This window comes from Cetorhinus maximus, chromosome 8, assembly GCF_964194155.1.
Source record: "Cetorhinus maximus chromosome 8, sCetMax3.hap1.1, whole genome shotgun sequence".
Classification (NCBI taxonomy): Eukaryota; Metazoa; Chordata; class Chondrichthyes; order Lamniformes; family Cetorhinidae; genus Cetorhinus; species Cetorhinus maximus.
The window spans coordinates 6,770,713-6,789,691 of NC_135886.1; the positions used below are offsets into that span (position 1 = coordinate 6,770,713).

Consider the following 18,979-nt stretch of genomic DNA (forward strand, 5'->3'; position numbering starts at 1 on the left):
GCTTCCGGCAAGTGTGGGCCCAGGATCATCATTTGGTCCCAAAGTCAGGGTCCCGAAGCCTGTGGGAAAACTCTGCCCTTGATTTCCCTACCTTGCCCAATTTTCATACACTGCAATTTTTGTGATACCCTCGACCACTTTAAAGGTTTCCCTTCCTCCAGCCTCAAGCATCTTTTTAACCATGTGATCACACCACCCATCATCGGTCTCTCTTCAGGCCCACTGTGTTTTACTGGAACAATGCTCCACCCATTCTCCATCCTCCTTATCTACCAAACTTACTTGGAACAACCTTTCTCTTTAACGCACTTGTATTCCTCAGATAAAAGCTGCCTCTATGAAAACTTGCCTAGGCCCAAGGTCTGTCCAGCTTTTTGTAGGTCATTTTGAACACCATATGTCAGATCCTATTTAGTTCCCCTCCCTGACCTCTTTCTCCATTGCTCTGGCAACTGTGTAGTAGAAAGGGTTAATGTTAAATATGTAAATATGTAGTCTACATCATCAGTGACATATAATCACAAGACAACAGATCCTGGAGAGAGATAGCTCTATGTAGAGCCTTGTGCTGAGACTATATTGTAAATAATTAGTATAATGTTCAATATAGGATAAAGTTTACCAACAGCATTTCCTTCATTATCATCTGTAAGTCCAGACCGATGACTACCACATCCAAGACCCACAAAAATAATAACAGACTGTGTTGGTGCCATTTCCTATTTTCTTTGAGAGTGACGACAGGGCCTCAGTTTAATGGCTCATCTGAAAGGTGTCACCTCTGACAATGCAGCACTCTTTCAGTTCTTCACTGAAGCATCACCTTAGACTATCTGATCTTCTGGCTTAGAAAGAGTGTTACGAATAAATCAAGTCTGGCAATAAGACATTCCCAAACTTCCAAGCTCTTTACCTCTGGCATCATCTGATTACTATTTCCTAGCTTACGCTACCTTCCTTCCTATTTTTTGTTCTAATTTTGTGGGGGATTTTAACAGCAGCCTTGGATTTTCGCCTGGGCCCCTCAATAAACAGAGTACCGGGCTAATGGGAGTGATGAAGGATGAAGGATGCCCCTACTGCTCGTGAGATCCCACTCTCAAGCTGCCTGCAGGGCCCATGGCACTGCCTAACCCCACTCCACTGCGCCCCCACCCCCGCACGCACCCACCAGGAAATCATCACAGTTAGAGCATCTTCTCAGACCACAGTTCTGGTCCCCATATTATAAAAGGATACCAGAATGGGGAGATTAAATGTATTAGGAAAGATTGAACAGGCTGGGGCTCTTTTCTCTCAAAAAGGGAAGCCTGGGGTGGGTGGTGACCTGATAAAGGACTTTGAGATTATAAAAGTGTTTGACAGAGTTGACATCGAGAAGATGGTTCCACTTGTTGGGGAGACCAGAACGAGGAGCCATAAATATAAGATGGTCAGTACTAAATCCAAAAGAGAATTCAGGAGAAACCTCTTCACCCAGAGAATGAGAATGTGGAACTTGTGCAGTCGTTGAGGTGACTAGTTTGATGCATTTATGGGGAAGCTAGATAAAAGCATGAGAGGGAGAAAGGAACAGAAGGTTATGTTGATAAGAGTTAGGTGAAGAGGGGTGTGGAGGGAAGCTCATGTGAAACGTAAACACGAGCATAGACCAGTTAGGCCAAATGGCCTGTTTCTGTGCTGGAATATTTTCCTGCTCCACCTTTCTCACATTGTGGATGGTGGGGTTGGGGTGGGTGGGTGGGAGGGGGTGGGAAGAGTGGCGAGTTCCAAGGAATGTGTAAGGCCAAGGGTGCTCCTGTGCCGACCGACGACAGGAAGACTATTCCGTCCTCCAATCGCCAGTCTTGCCACATGGTTTGAAAATGGCTCAACAGACGAAAGAAATTCACAAGACCTCACGGGGCAGGATTTTTACATCGGTGGACGCGATCGGCAGGTCCAGGATTGGCTGGGGAACGCACCACAGAACGCAATCGGCCACCGACCATGATTTCACGCTGCCTGGCCAATTAACGGCCAGCCACCCTGAAGCGCGTGCTGAGAAACTCCGCTCTGCCGGGGTGGAGGAGGGAGGGGGATGAGTGCTGACGTCAGCATGGGTGTGGGCGAGCGCTGACAGAAAACTTCCTGAAGGCAGAGAACTGCCTCAGGGAGCTGAAGACCTGAAAAGCATTAAACAAAGTTTTTTAAATTAGGAAAAAAAATGTCCAAGCATCACAATCTGTCATCAGCCTACTTCAACAGCACCTTTCTAACCCACGGCCACTACCATCTAGAAGGACAAGGGCAACAGATAGATGGGAACACCACCACCTGGAAGTTCCCCGCCAAGCCACTCACCATCCTGACTTGGAAATATACCGGCCGTTCCTTCACTGTCGCTGGGTCAAAATCCTGGAACTCCCTCCCTAACAGCACGGTGGGTGTACCTACACCACATGGACTGCAGCGGTTCAAGAAGGCAGCTCACCACCACCTTCTCAAGGGCAACTAGGGATGGGATTTAAATGCTGGTCCTGCCAGCGAAGCCCACATCCTGTGAATGGTTAAAAAAAAAATGATAAAAATGCTGTCCATAGATTTTTATTTTTCTTTCATTTAATAACGGAAACCTCATGTCGTCCGTGGATGAGGTTTCATGAAAAATGAAAAAGTCCACCTGGTCGATTTGACCATCTGTCAACTGTAGGGTTGGATGGGCAACGTAAAATTAAAGGCAACTGCGCTGTTAATGATCTGATTGGCCTCTTCATTGTCGGCGGGTGCACTTCCGACTTTTGTGCGCACCCACCGACCAAAATATCGCGTGAGCGCAGGATGACGTCGGGACGCTCACCCGGCCTCATCTCGCGCGATTTCACGCCGGGATCGGGTCAGGCGCATGCCCACCTGCTGAGCTAAAAATTGTGCTCGTGGAATAAAAGAACAGACATGATGATTTTTTTTATTAAAAGACTTTCTTATGTTCCCAGGAGGCATCTTCAGCTCTGAACATTCCAATATTCCACTCAAGCTGCCTCTCTCCTCCTCCAGACTGATACAAAAATTGATTATTCCAATAAAATAACACACCAGCTTTCTTTCATATTATTTTAGCACTGATGTGCCTCGGAAGGGTCCGAACTGCGCCTTCGAGCTTCTTCTACAGAATCCTGTAATAATCTTATCTACCCAGGGATAAAGATAAACACTGGGCTGACCAGTTGTAATTCGAGCGCATGACTTGCCCGTGTATGTCATGTAGGGAACTTCAATCGAACACTTTTACCCGGCATCGGTTATCCCTGATGTACCATTCCTTCAGGCTACCTACTGCATGATTTGGGTATGAAATCTACAATGGGCAATTGTTTTCTGTCCACAGTTCAGCGCCTCATTCTTCCAAATCAAAATTAAAAAGTGAAAACGTATTATGGAACCTGTTGTGAAATGTCAAATTCCACAGAATCAAAGGATTCCAGAACATTACTGCACAGAAAGAGGTAATTCATGCATTTCTTTCCAATTATTATTTTTTTATTATTCATACACAGGATGTAGGCTTCGCTGGCTGGGCCTGCATTTATTGCCCAGTCCATAAATAATTTTGTCACAGTAACTTATGAAGCTGCAACAGATTTAAGATATGTGGACATGAAATCTACATCTGAAGGATGTTATCTCTTGATGGAAAACCTTAAAAGCCAAAAACCCAGTCTGGCTACAAATGTTTCCTCCAAGACAAAGTTGGGGAGCCCTTGTTTGTAGTCACATATATTTCATTTCAGAATTTCTGAAAAAAAGAGACGTGCTATTGGAGCTTTTCATCTTGCGTTCATCAGGATAGATGCAAGAATGCCAAATTTCAAAGTGTGCAACAATTTATACAATCATTGATTGTCGTAAAAACGCCTCTGGTTCACTTATGTCCTTTAGGGGAAAAAAAACCTGCCATTCTTGCCCGGTCTGGCCTACACTTGGCTCCAGGTCTACAGTAATGTGGTTGGCTATTAACTGCCCTCTGAAATGGCTTAGCAAGCCGCTCAGTTCAAGGGCAATTAGGGATGGGCAACAAATGCTGGCCTTGCCAGTGACACCCACATCCTATGGAAGAATAAAAATAATAATTCTTAAAAAAGAATTGAGGCAAAACCTGAATTACAAAACAAACATTCAGGTGGACATTCTACCGAGACAGATTGCTGAGTGAATCTACCACTCAATTTAATTGAAACAGATTTAACACATGTACAGCGCCTTTGCCTCAGATACTTAGTGAGGAGAGGAGACTGGTATTTAAAAAGTAATTGTGCTCCATTGATCGCGGACTGAACTAGCCCAGAAGACCCATGATGATGGAGATGCTTGTGGAGAGGATTGCAAAGACACAGGGGAACAGTAGAAGAAAAGAAAGATGAAGAGACAGGAGGAGAAAGATCAATAATAAATGTTCCTCTAAGGGAGCAACAACTTGCATTGAAATAGCGCCTCTAACGTGGTAAGACATCTCAAGGCGCTTCACCCGAGTCCACATGAGGAGATATTGGGAGAGGTGGCCAAAAGCTGAGTCAAAGAGGTAGGGTTTAAGGAACGCCTTAAAGGAGGAAAGAGAGGTTGAGAGGTGAAGAGGTTTAGGGAGGGAATTTCAGAGCTTGTGAAGAGGTTTAGGGAGGGAATACCAGAGCTTGTGAAGAGGTTTAGGGAGGGAATACCAGATCTTCTGGGCTACTAGGCTGAAAGTACAGATACCAGTGTTGGAGCGGTGAAGGTTGGCGATGTACAGGGGGCCCGAATTAGAGGAGGGCAGAGATCTCAGAGGTCATAAGGCTGGAGTAGGTTACAGAGATAGGGAGAGGTGAAGCTATGGGAGGATTTGAAGAAGCGGATAGGGCATTGGTGGACGCGGGAACCCAGTAGGTCAGCAAACTCAGATAAACAGAATGAACAGGAGTGAACGAGAAGATATTGGTCCATTGGAATAAACAGCTTTCCTGCAACATTGGGCAGGAAGAATTAGGTTCATATGGTATCGGCCCAAGCTGAATATGCTTTAATCAGACGACTTCTTCAATTGCTTATTAAGCTTCATAGTTTCTTGGTTTGTCTTCACACCAAAGAGCCTCTCTCACTAAATTTCTTCAACACCTGGAGAAATAAACAAGCAAGTGTGATGAGACCTCAAAGTTGGCAGTTAAGGTTCCTCTCCATTTGCTAAGTCCCTTCTCTGTCAATTACAACTTGGGGATTGATTCTGCTCCCTTTTTCTTAAACTGTTAATCTAGAAAGGTAAATGGACTTACTACATCCACTCCATAATGCTGAAACATATCCAAGTGCCTATTTGGTGTTGCATTAAGTACTGCTCATATGTTCCGTGTCTCCCTGCAAATCAGAAACTGCCTTGAAATTGCATGTGGAAGCCCTACAGCCAAGAGAAAGGAGGGGTTGGAGTGAAAGCCCTGGTCAGCGAGCAGGGTAAAACAATGTGCCAGTCAGTTTACTCAACCACCCATTCCCACCAGTGTCTTTACGATCACAAAATCTAGGCTGACACTTCAAGATAGGACTAAGGGAGTGCCACGCTGTAGAATGTGACAATTATTGAATAAGATGTTCAGGTGTCTGCTCTTGCAGGTGGATGTAAATGATTCCATGGTGCCTTTGGGGAAAGAGCAGGGGTGGTATTCTGGTACAAAGCTAAAATACTGCAGATGCTTGGAATCTGGGCTAAACACAAAAAACGCTAGAAATACTCAGCAGGTCAGGCAGTGTTTATGGTGAGAGGAAGAGCGTCAATGTTTCAGGTCGATGACCTTTCATCAGAACTGATGTCAGTTCTTTCGTCAACTTCACAATTCTGACGACAGATCGTTGACCCGAAACGTGAACTCTATTTATCTCTCCGTAGATCTACTGAGTAGTTCCAACATTTTTTGAGTTCTCCGGGTGTCTGGCCAACACTTATTCCTCAACCAACTTCATTTAAATTGGTTATCTTGTCATTTATCACATTGATATTTGTGGGATCTTGCTGTGTGCAAATTGGTTGCAATGTTTTCCTACATTACAACAGTGGCTACGTGTTAAAAGTACTTCACTGGCTGTGAAGTGCTTTGAACAGTCATGAGGTTGTGAAAATTGCAATATAATTGCAAGTTTGGTCTTTCTTTGTGTAGGCATAGCTTTTTGCCTTTGTTCTGCATTCTCTATAGTAAGTGCACACAGCCCAATATGTGTAAATAAAAGCTATTGTACAGTGCTACTTTGAGCCCTATAATATATCGTTGCTTTGAATCTTGTCGATGGTTATTAAGTGATTTGCAAAGCAGCAATGCTATCTGAATATGGAGCCAATGGTGTTAGAATCATATCTCTCAAGACTGAAGTTTTCTTTTACAAAATGGGAGGATTTGGCATGATCTGGACATGTGGATGCTAACCTGGGATTTTAAAAAAATAACGTCGTAAGTTCACCTTGGAACTGTAAACAAGCAGGCCTCTTCCAAGAAATCACCTGACCTATATGGTACTCGAGAAGGAGTTGTTTGTTTGTGTTAGACTGCAAAGCACTTTAATTATTGAAAAGCTGAGAGACAAAATGACAATAGATTGGTTTACCACATCCTCAATAAAAGATCCTGATATTGGTGTTATGAAGATAATAAACTACACAGAAGACAGGGTTTGCGAAAGGCAGTTTGAAAAATCTTCCACCAGGGATGTTAATCATTTGAAATATTGCCGCCTAAATACTTCATTGAAGCAACCTTACATGAACACAAACATTAGAACTCAGGAAATTCCGAGGAACTGGCAAATCCAATGTGGGAAATGATCACTCATTTGATTTGTATGGATCGATATCTATATCTTCCTCAGCCAACACCACCAGAGAGGCACTTTAAAAAAAGATACAGGCCCCAACCAAATATCTTATTCAAAAATGACACCTTCTACAATGTGGCACTCTCTTATATTGTATTAAAGTGTTGGTCTGGATTATGTGAGCAAGTTTCTGATGTGGGCCAAGGATCCTCACTCAAAGGTTGATGTAAAAAGTCTCCAGGATCCTAGCCAATATTTAACCCTATTCTAAAATCACTAAAATAGATGATGTGGTCATTTATCTCATCGCTGTTTGTGGGAGCTTGCTGTGCGCAAATTGGGTGCTGTGTTTCCTACATTGCAACAGTGACTACACTTCAAAAAGTTACTTAATTGGGTGTAAAGTGCATTGGAATGTTCTGAGGTGATGAAAGGCGCTATATAAATGCAAACCCTTCTGCCTTTCTTTTCTTTCACTTCTCAATGTATGGTTCGGTGGTAACGGGCTGAAGTTGGGGTCTGGGGAGAGGGAGGAGGAGCATTTAGAAGTTGCACTGCAGCAACTTGTCAAGGCTCCTTTGACAAGGACCTTCCAAACTCACGACTTCTACCACCCAGAAGATCAAGGGCAGAGGAAGCATGGGAATGCTATCACCTACAAGTATCGCTCCAAACCACACATCATCCTGGGCAGAAATTTCCCCCCTGTTGGGGGAGAGAGGTGGGCGTTGTGCGGGGGCGGGCGCAAACCCGATCGGCGCTCCCGACCGGGAACGCGCCACCATTTTACGTGGGCAGGCCACTTAAGGCCCGCCCATCGTGACGCACGTCCGGAAGTGCTGAGTGCTCCCTGTCCAGGCAGAGGTGGGGGGAGGGGGATTCCCTGAGTTGTTCATTGTGTTCTTTTGTGTGCAGGCGCATGAAAGAGCATAGACATCTCCCCGAGGCACCTCCGTGTCTCAGGGAGATCAGTTTAAGGTTTTATAATTTAAATAAAGGAAAAATGAAAGTTTTTAACACAAGTCCCCTCGTGTGACAGTATCACATAAGCTGGGACGTGTCAATGAATTTATTTAATTAATAAATCCTTCATGAAGCCTCTTCCCGCCCGTGGATGAGGTTTCATGATAAATGCGAAGGTTGCCTGTGCTCTTCGCCTGCCCACCAACCTTAAGGTTGGACGAGCAGCTCAGTTAAGTACTTTAATTAGTTTTTAACAGGCCTTAATTGGCCTTTGACAGTTCGGCGGGCGCGCTGCCGACTCCACTGTGCCAAACTGAGGATCAGAATGACGCGCAGTGATGTCAGGACGCCTGCCAGACGTCACCGCCTGTCATATTACGTGTCGGCGAGCAGGCCCCGCACCGCCGCCTGCTGACGAGAAAGTGCTGCCCCCTCACTGGGAACGATATCACCGTACCACATCACTGTCGCTGGGTCAAAATCCTGGAACTCCCCCCCACTAACAGCACTGTGGGTGTGCCTACACCACATGGACTGCAGCGGTTCAAGGCGGCAGCTCACCCACCACCACCTTCTCAAGGACCATAAATGCTGGTCTTGCCCTCGGTGCTCAAGAGCGAATAAACAAAAAAGTTGTGTGAACTGGAATTAGATTCCAAAGATGAAAAGACAGTGCATTAACCCACTGTGATCCCCATAGGCTGGAATCAGCTTGTATTCTCTATATTTTATTCAGTTGTCGATCTTGGACTTTAAAATAATTGCCCGCCTCCTTTCTTGGATGGAAAATTGCTTAAAACTTCTGCAGGGGAGTAGCTTTTAATATTAACATTGATGATGCACATCACTGAGACATTGGATTAACATTCCTGGTAGGCGTAGAGCAGAATATAATCAAGCTAACTATTATTATATGAATAAATGTGTCTCCTTTAATGATAGCCACAAATATAATTTTAACTGTATTAAATCACAGTTAAAACAATTCACAGTTCTTACTTACCTACATGTTATTGAGGACCGAGTCTTAACGAGGCTCTTCATGAATATGCATCAGAAGCATTAACTTTAAACACACACACACACACACAATCTTAAAGTTAAGATAGAAAAGGAATTATTTATAACCACACTGATCGTGAATGCAGATTAAAACTGAAACCAATTTTCTTTTGATGAAGCCAACACTGGTGAGTTTAACTGGGGACGTTATCTTTAAGGACATATTGCAGCCGTCAATCAAAGAACACAGAGATTGAGGGAGCCCCTAAAGTGAAACATCACCCGACAGAGAGAGAGAGAGAGAGAGAGAGAAATATCGCCGCAGGGAGAGATAGACAGAAACACATTGGGCAGAGTTTACCATGCCTGCTGGCAATGGGTGTGACAGGTGGCATTGCGCGGGCAATGTGGCGCGATCGATTTCATGACAGCGGGAAAGGCGGGTGGTGATTGTCCGCTCGGCATGCCGACGGTGGGCCGCATTTCCCACCTACGGTCGTGAGCGGGCTCATTGTAATACATCAGCATATCATTAAAAGGCGATCCCGCCAGGCTCTTATATCCCTGCCCGATCGTCCATCCACGGGAAAGCACGTCGAAATGTTTTGCGACAGCACACAGCGATGTGCGTTCGGCGGCCTTCACTTTGGGGGAACTGGAGGGGAGTGAGCAGCAACGTTCTGCAGAGCTCGCCAGGGTCGCCTGTTGCCTTGCAGGCTTCAGGGGTGCCGGGGTGAAGTGCTGCCCTGCCACAGAGGCAACTGTTGCCCTGGCTGGTTGGCACCCAGCGACACCCAGGGTCTATAGACGCCGCCTGTCATTCTTGCAGATGACCGAGAACCAGTGTCGCCGATGACTGCACATGTTTAGGGACCTGGTGGCTCACATTTGCCATTTACTGCAGGACTTGGCACCGAGGGGACATGGAGGGCATCCACTGCCAGTGGCTGTGAAAGTGGCCGTGGCGCTCAATTTCTAAGCCAGTGGCTCCTTTCAGGGCTCCACAGGTGACCTCTGTGGGATTAACAATCCGCCACCCACAAATGCATCCATGAGGTCACTTTTTCCATCTTCTCCATGGCAACACAACTTTGTGCATTTTGCCCGGGACCGGGACAGCCAGGATGCAAAGGCCATTGGATTTTCCCAGATCTCGGGATTCCCACAGGTGCAGGGTGAAATTGATTGCACCCATGTGGTGCTCAGGTCTCCAGCGCTACACTCGGTGAACTACCTCAACTGCAAAGGATTCCACTCACTGAATGTACAGCTGATGTGCGACTACCAGAAATGCATCCTGCAGGTGTGCGCATGGTTTCCAGGGAGTGTGCACAATGCCTACATCCTCAGCTGGTCACAGATCACTGAAGTCTTCCAGGGTTCAGTGAGGCTACAGGGATGGCTCATCGGGGACACGGGCTACCCGCAGAGGCTGTGGCTGATGACACCTGTGTGTCGGCCTCAGACTGCAGCAGAGCGACGGTATAATGAGGCTCATGCTGCAGCTCACAACTTGGTGGAGCAGACCATCAAGATGCTGAAAATGATGTTCCAGCGCCTGGACCAGTCTGGTGGAGCCCTGCAATACCGTCCACAGAGGTTGTCACGCATCATCATCTGCTGCGCCCTTTACAACTTGGCGCTGCAATGGGGAGAGGAGCTGACTGAGGAGGAGATGGAGGAGCTGCACGTCTCCTCTGATGAGAAGGACACTGATGGGGATGAGGCTGGGGGGGTCCTCAGAGACGACGATGACGGGGATGAGGTCCTCGCACTGGCTACACAAGGCAGGTGCGCTCGGGAGGCCCTCATAGCTGCTAGATTTGTGGAGGATGATGACAACATGCAGTGAGGTGACCGCATAGATCCTCACATTTGGGAACGTTTGACTCCAGTCTGGCTTGTGGCTGTGCAAATACCCTCTGTGAGAATGCTCTTGTCATGAAGATGCAGTGGAGGCCCTAATAGTCGCTCGTTTGCAGGAGGATGACGATGACAACGTGCAGTGAGGACACTCCATAGATCTTCACATAGCCTCTGAGAATGTCTGACTCCTGTCTGGCCGAGGGCAGCTCACTTGCGCTCTGTGATCAGGGTCAAATCATAGAGACGCAGCCATGAAACTTTAGAAGCATCTAATGCTTTGTCCGCCTTCAGCACCTGAGCCCTTCAGGAGCTGAAGCACAGCATCATGGTCACAGAGGCTGAAGAGATGGGGGCCAGCCCCTCCTTAAAGGTGCTGAGAGCACACAGAGAGAATGAGAGAACTCTTTGGCCCTTGCCCACTACATTCTGGCAGCAATGACCAGCACTGCTGAGGTAATGTTTCCAGGGAGTGTGAGGCTGGACCATCACTGTTATCTGAAGGTTGCACAGAGCACAGGGAAAAGGCCCTGGACTGAGACACCTGCCTTTATCTTGTGGAGAAAGGTTTCACATCTGAGTGACAAGAACACTGCTCATCAGAACAAGGAGCCATAGGCAGGGAGACATTCTTCAGAGTTTATTGACAATCGTGAACATTATGTACAAGTGATTAACACCCGTGCCCAGGCTGTGCAACTAATTCTCCTTAACTTTCTTAACCCTGCCACCACGTCTTGTTGATCCCCGGACATCCACAGCAGAGGTGGAGCTAGCCTGCTGACTGTGGCATCCTGTCTGTGATGACATTGGTGGGCGTCCTCTGGAGGGCCGAGACTTGGAGGGCCCCGGCCTGCTTTCGGGGTCCTGCTGTGTGGCAGTGACACCCTCCCCGGCCTGTGGAGCTGGAGCTGCTGAGGTCCCAGGGAGAGGGGAGTCGGATGGGCCGGTCACTCCCAGAGTCTCCTGGATGGATGGGCCCAGAGTGTGCAGCTGCTGATCCTCCTCCCTATCGGTGCCTGGGGGCCCCAGGCTGGTTCTTTGAGGAGCAGGGGTAGCTGGAGTGAGATCAAGGAGCCCCACACCCCTCTCCCATACACACTGTTGGAGGCCAACTATGGCATCAGCGATGGAGTTGAGCCCGCGCAGCAGTGACGTCCTGGACCAAGGCCTCCATGGCGGCTGCCACCCTAGCAGGTGTTGACCTCGGTGCGTTGGGATGCTGGTGCTATCACCTCAGAGTGAAGGTGGACAGGCTCCTCCATTGTGCTTTGCAATCTGAGGAGTGCAGCGGACATCCCTTCCAGATGTTCCCGAGCTGGCCTTTGCAGCTCCAGTAACTGTGACATGACCGAGTCCAGAGGCTCGTCATCTGACTCGGACTCAGCAACGTCCTGGCCTCCAGCAGTCCTCCGATTGCCGGGGACCTGGGAAGTCCCTGCCTCCACCTGCTGTGGATCAGACAGTGCGATATGCTCACCAGGTTGTGATCCCGGGGCTACTCTAAAGCTAGGTCCCACCGAGGTGTGTGTCTCTGCGCTGGTGGAGGGTGTGGGTGAGCGCAGTGATGGGACTGCAAGAAGGGTGTCTCTAGATTCCTCTCCAGAGGTATCTTCAGGGCTTGCTTGGAGGCCCTGGGTCATGGATTCTGTTGGCTGTTTGGCAGATGCCTCTGCAAAAGCAAGGAGAGATAATTAGTGCATGGCAGTGGCCTGTGAAGCAGGACACATCTCTCGCAGCATGGTTGTCTGATGGATGTTGCACTGCTGGATCCTCACTTGGTAGAGCAGCGCCGACCTCACTGTCAGCACAGGACCGGTCCCGGTCATCGCCGGCCAGCTGGATGGCTCTGTTTTCAGAGTCCATGGGGAGGTTGATTTTGGACATGCCGCCACTGGTCTGCGACCTCCCTCTCTTGTTGTGAGCCAGCTTGTCCTGCATGGATAGATATGGAGAAAGTGTAAGCAGGACGCCTGCCAGACCAGATGATAAGTATGCCTGGCCTGTGTGGGTGGTGAGTGGTCCCATGGACAGGATGAGGATAATGACGGTGAGCGTGAGAGAGTGAATGGCGATGTCTCTTGAACTGACAGTGAGTGAGGGCGCTGTGGATGCGTGATTGGTTTGTGAGTGTGTGAGTTGAGACTGATGAGTAGAGTGCCTCACCCTGGCAGAACGGAGGAGGTCATTCATCCTCTTGCAGCACTGGGTGGCTGTCCTCTTCTGAATGGCATTGGCACTGACCACCGCTGACCACTGCCTCCCAAGCCAGATTGGTCACTTTGCTGCCCATCCTGTGGCCAGAGCAGGAGTACAGGACATCCCAGCGGGCCTCCAAGGCATCCAGCAGTCGCTTGAGGGACCTGTCATTGAAGCAGGGGGCTGTGGTCTTGTTTTCCTTTGCTGGCCATGTCTCCCAGGCAGCAGCGGTGAGCTGGAAGCAATGAGCACTGTGCTTGTGGCTGGTCTTTAAACATGGCGTCCGGCATGATACGGCAGCAGGGTGATGGCCAACGGGCGAATGAGAGCCCGGCCACCATGGAAACAACGTGTTTCCTGGGAATGCATAAATAATTAGGCAGGTTTGGGACGATACGGTGTGAAAATCCACCATCGCGGCCAGCGGGTAAAGCGCTGTTTTACCTGCCCGCTACCTCTCTTAGTGCAGATTTGGGAAAATTCCTCTAATTGGGTGAGATTTTAATCCACTCAAACCCCATCCATTTATCAAGAGTAAAAATCACACCCATATCTCAATGGGCATTCAGGAACGAGGGACAGGCAGACAGAAACACATCACTTTGCAAGACAAACAAAAATCTTAATCTCACATGAGAGTTACTAAAGTTTCCTAAATATTTTGACAAAAAAACACGCAACGGGGAGATTGGATTTCAATTTCAATGCAAATTATTTTCCCTAACTTCTTATCAGCTGCCGTGGTGTTATGACTGGGGTTGGGGGGAGTGCGTGAATGATCTATCCTCACTACTCTGGAGGCCGTACTAAAATTTAAAAGTTTAATTTTCTCACTAAAATAGTCAATTGTCTATTTCCCCTACTGGTGCCCAGAATGAAAGAGTCTTTAACCAGGCTCCTTTCTATAATTCTCCCCATTGGGTGTTATTTTTGTCAAAATATTTGGGAAACTTTAGTAACTCTCATGCGAGATTAAGATTGTTGTCTGTCTTGCAAAGTGATGTGTTTCTGTCTGCCTGTCCCTTGCAGTTATCTGTCCCTGAATACAATTGTTTATTATAAAACAAGACTTTTTAAACAAGTTGCAAGTACTGGTTAATACACAATTACAATCGGGAAGTCTAACTATCTATCTGTCCCTAAAGAGTTCCCCCAGCACACACACACACATTAGACACACACACACATCAGACACACACACACACACAGACGAACAAAGGGCAAACAGATAGAGTCTCTCTGCAGAGATGGTCTTTAGAGGGTGGGTGTTATAAAATGAAGGATAAAGTTCACAGGATCTCGACATTGTTGACCTGGAGTTCCCTTGTGTCCCAGTTGACCTCTGGAAGTTCTCACCGACTGGTCTCAGCTTTGCAGGTCCAAATTCATGCCAGTTACACTCAGATGAGGGTTCTCTGGCTACAGGTTAATAGCCACACACAATTGCAGACAAGGTAGACAGAGAGAGAGAGAGACGGTTAGGGTAGCCTTCCTTCCTCATCTTGTTCCCCAACAAGACTGCCTCCAAATCCAGCGGGTTCACAACTTGGGCAGAATTTCATGGCAGCAGGATTTCCTGTTCCTGCTGAAGTCAATGGGGTTTATAACGTCTCGCCGCATTTCACGGCCCCCTCCCCGCTGAAACGGGGCCGGAAAATTCTGCCCCTTAAGTTTTTTCTCTCTGCCATTTGATTTCCAGCAGGTTACCTGACCTTTGACTTTTCAGATTTTTCCCCATCAATGAAAGTAATTGCTATTCAAACAACCAACCAATTCTTCCTTAAGTACCATAAAGGTCAGGTGATTTCTTTGAAGAGACCTGCTTGGTGAACTTATGACCTTTTTTTTTAAAAAAAGACTCCCAGGTTGGCATCCTCAGGTACAGATAATGCCATGCCCTTCCATTGTGTAAAAGAAAAATTCAGCCCTGAGAGATATGATTCTAGCAGCGGTCATAGTTCACGGAGAGCAATCCAAAATACTCCTTTAAACAACACAGTTTTATAGAAAACAAACCCAAATGGAAAGGGAAAATCGGAGGAATGACTTACCATGCTGAGTCCGGGGAATGTAAAGATTAATCCCAGGACTGGAATCTTGGAAAGAAATTCAGCTACAAGTGGGAGAGAGCTCCTGGGAAAACAGACGCACATTGTAATTAAATGGATTTGGGAGAAAAAAAAAATGCTGCGTTCTAAATCTGCCTTTAAACAAATTAGAATTTTTCTCTTCCTCGAGATGTGGGTATCATTTGGAAGATCGCTATTGCCCATCCTCAGATGTTCCTGAGTGGCTGAAGCCAACTGACTTTGGAGGGCATTTAAGAGCCAGCGACTTGGTGTGGGGACTGCAGCCACTTTATAGGCCAGTCCAGGAAGGCTTCCTCATCTAAAGGACATTATTGTACCAGATAGGATTCTGGACAACCCAATGCTTCATGACCGCTTCTACAGATGGCAACTTTTGATTTCCAGGGGCAGGGTTGGCGCATCGGCGCGATCAGCGGACCCGGGAGTGGACCACCGACCGCAGTGGCCCCCAGCCGCGATTTCACGCTGGCTGGCCAATTAGCGGTCAACCAGTGTGAAGTGCGCGCTGAAATTCTCAGCGCTGCCGGGTTGGGGGGGGTGGGAGGAGGGCAGGTGCTGATTTAAGTGCGGACGCTGGTGAGCGCTGAACGAAAGCTCCTGTAGGTAGGAAGCTGCCTCAAGCAGCTGAAAACTTTAAAACCAATAGATAACATTTCTTAAAATCAGGAAAGGGATGTCCACGCATCACAGTCACCTGAACAAATATATGACAAAAGTGCTGTCCATGGATTTTTATTTAATAACGGAAACCTCATCCCGCCATTGGATGAGGTTTCATGAAAAATGCAAAGTACCCCTGGCCGATTCGCCCGTCCGCCAAACATAAGGTTGGACGGACCACAAAAAATTGGAGCCAATTGCAACTTTAATAATACTAATTGGCCTCTTAATTGTCGACGGGTGCACTTCCAACTATTGCGCGTGCCCCCCCCGACCGGAATACGGTGCGGGCATGGGATGATGTCGGGACGCTTGCCCAGCGTCATTGCACGCGATTTCACGTCCAATCGGGTCAGGTGTGCGCCCGCACGCAGGCCTAAAAATTCTACCCCGGGTTTCTTTCTAACCGAATTGAAACTCTTAAACTGTGATTGCTGGAGTTGAACCCACTGGGCTATTACTTCGGTTATCTGGGTTACTAGACCCATAACGTAACCACGACACTACTGCGCATGTCTAATTATATGCAAGCATGAGATTGATGTATTTCAGATATAGATTTCTAAGGAATTCAAATGGCTCCAAAAGATAACGCATCACCTATTCCCTCGGTTATATGTCCGGGTAAGACAGAAACAAGAAAGAAAACGTTGGCCCAGATTTTGCTGGAGTGGGGAATCTCTCACATACCCAGTTGTTGAGTCTTTGCCCCCTCACCATTCAGCTCAAAATTTTTTGCCATACAAATTTTCTCCATTCTTTTATGGGATGTGGGTGTCACTGGCAAGGCCAGCATTTGTTGCCCATCCCTAATTGCTCTTGAAATCAGTGGCTTACTAGGTCATTTCAGAGTTAAACATTTTACTGTGGGAGTGGAGTCACATGTACTAGGTAAGGGTGGCAGATTTCCTTCCCTAAAGGACATTAGTGAACGAGATGGGTTTTTTACACCAATGAGTAATAGTTTCAGTACTGAGACTAGCTTTATATTCCAGATTTATTACTTGAATTTAAATTCCATCAGCTGCTGTGGTGGGATTTGAACCCATGTCCTCAGGGCATTAGCCTGGGCCTCTGGATTACTGGTTCAGTGACATTACCACTGCGCCACCATCTTCCACCTAATTGCTGGAAGTATGAGCTGGTGAGGGCAAAGGGGTATCTGGGATCTTCGTGTCTAACCCAGGGTGAACAGTCTATCTCCTGAACAATTAAGATTTAAGCACTGAGAAATAAACAGAGGGGCAATGGAAAAGGAATTAAGAATTGAATTAGTTACAGAATGAAAACAGAGGGATCTAAAAATTGGTTTAAGAGGGCAAAAAATGAGAAAGGAAAGTAAGAAAAACATTTTTAAAAATGTATTAAAAATCTCTAACAATTAACTACCTGTGTAAATGGGACTCTAAATGTTAAATTGTTCCCTTTCTGGCTTGAGAGGTTGATCGATTCATAAACCTGGTCATTAACAAGGTACTTACATTCCTTAAGTACTGGGCTAATTTTCTGTGTTGAGTTCAATGGGCAATTAATGGGGAAATGCATCAAATTCATGGCACTCATGGGGGGGATTGAGGGTGGAACTACTGTTTTCCAGTGGTTGATGGCGGAGTGGCATATATCATCCAGCAAGTCGTGGAGGTTCGCAAGTCTCTGCCAAGCTACCTGAACCATTGCTAAGACTTCCCAACACAAGCGTTTCTAATAGAAATGAGCCTTACTTGAAAAGTAGAAAAAATCCGTAGCTTTCGCACAACATGCCAATGACAGGCCACCTGAGCAGAACCAGCAGAATCCCAGCCAGGAAGAAGCTTGAGCCTTTCATCTTCTGCCTCTGGAAGAAAAATCGAAACGTGTTCTGCAGCCCTGTGATGAAGGGAAGGCCGGACACAAAGAGGATCTGATGAGGGAGAAGGAAAGCAAATAAAACTCGGAGCTGGAGCATACTGGGCACCGCACTTTAGGAAAGGACATGAAGGTGTTGGAGAGGGTGCAGCAGAGATTTACTAGAACGTTTCAGACCAGAAAAGCTGGGGTTGTTTTTCTTAGAGCCGAGAAGACAAAGAGATTTGACAGAGATGTTTAAAATCTCAAAGGGCTTAGGTAGATTAAATAATGAGGAACTGCTTCCAGTGCTTGTAGGATTGAGAAGCTGAAGGCGCTGTCACGGACAGAATTTATGCATTTCCTTTCACTACCTGTGATCAGTATATTTGCGTAAGAGGGGGTGTTTTCTTACCCCCAGAGTGAGAATCACAATTAAATAATTTCCAGCAGCAAGCTCTTTAAAAATAAAGGAGGTTATTTACCAGCAGGTACTTGCCCTGGATTTTAAAATGCAGTGTCCCACTCACCCATCTCACATAAATAATAGATACAGATGAGGGTAAAGTAATACAGTTGCAACTTTTAATCATCTCAGTCTCTTTTGTGGCAGGCCTGTAGTTTCTTAGACGGAGGTGATGCTTTAAAGTTTAAGTGAAAGTTTGGTAAAGCAAAGGATTCTCAGTAAGCTGCAAGGTTTCTTGTACATATGAACATATGAATTAGGAGCAGGCATAGGCCACTCGGCCCCTCAAGCCTGTTCTTTCCCTTCAATAACTTCATGGCTGATCTGATCGCAATGTCAACCCCACATTCCTGCCTACCCCCCGGTAACCTTTCACTCCCTTGTTAATCAAGAATCTATCTAGCTCTGCCTTAAAAGTATTAAAAGACTCTGCTTCCACCGCCTTTTTTGAGGAAGAGAATTCCAAAGACTCATGATCCTCTAAGAGAAAAAAATTCTCTTCATCTTTGTCTTAAATGAGCGACCCCTTATTTTTAAACAGTGATCCCAAGTTTTAGATTCTCCCACCAGAGGAAACATCCTCTCCACATCCAACCCATCAAGGCCCCCTCAATCACGTCACCTCTTACTCTTCTAAACTCCAGTGGATACAAGCCTAACCTGTCCAACATTTCCTCATAAGATAACATGCCCAATCCTGGTATTAGTCGTGTAAGCCTCTGAACTGCTTCTAACGCATTTATATCTTTCCTTAAATAAGGAGACCAGTACTGTACACAATACTCCAGAAGCTGACTTACGATAAATGATAACATTCTATTATCTTTCCTAATTACTTGCTGTACCTGCAAACTAACCTTTTGTGATTCATGTGCTAGGACACCCAGATCCCCCTGAGTCTCAGAGCCCTGCAATCTCTCACCATTTAGGTAACAAGCTTATTTTTTATTCTTCCTGCCAAAATGCACAATTATACATTTTCCCGCATTATACTCCATTTGCCAGATCTTTGCCCATTCGCTTAACCTATCTATGTCCCTTTGTAGCCTCCTCATGTCCTCTTCACATTTTCCTTTCTTATCTATCTTTGCATCATCAGCAAATT

At 46.6% G+C, this 18,979-nt stretch overlaps 1 protein-coding gene across 3 annotated transcripts in view; it reads right to left on the reverse strand.

The window, feature by feature from the left end:
- The window catches only part of LOC144683406 (vesicle transport protein GOT1B-like), a 37,028-nt gene that overhangs the window by 13,301 nt on the left and 4,748 nt on the right, over window positions 1-18,979 (reverse strand). For 2 of the 3 annotated variants that reach the window (XM_078546391.1, XM_078546390.1), the window contains 3 exons: window positions 17,306-17,484; window positions 14,886-14,967; window positions 5,001-5,127 (listed from right to left, as the gene is read on the reverse strand). In XM_078546391.1, the coding sequence (XP_078402517.1) occupies window positions 5,089-5,127; window positions 14,886-14,967; window positions 17,306-17,484 (300 nt within the window). In that variant the 3' untranslated portion in view covers window positions 5,001-5,088. Of the gene's footprint in view, window positions 1-5,000; window positions 5,128-14,885; window positions 14,968-17,305; window positions 17,485-18,979 lie in introns of those variants that run through there. The other variant, XR_013577245.1, reaches the window with a different exon arrangement.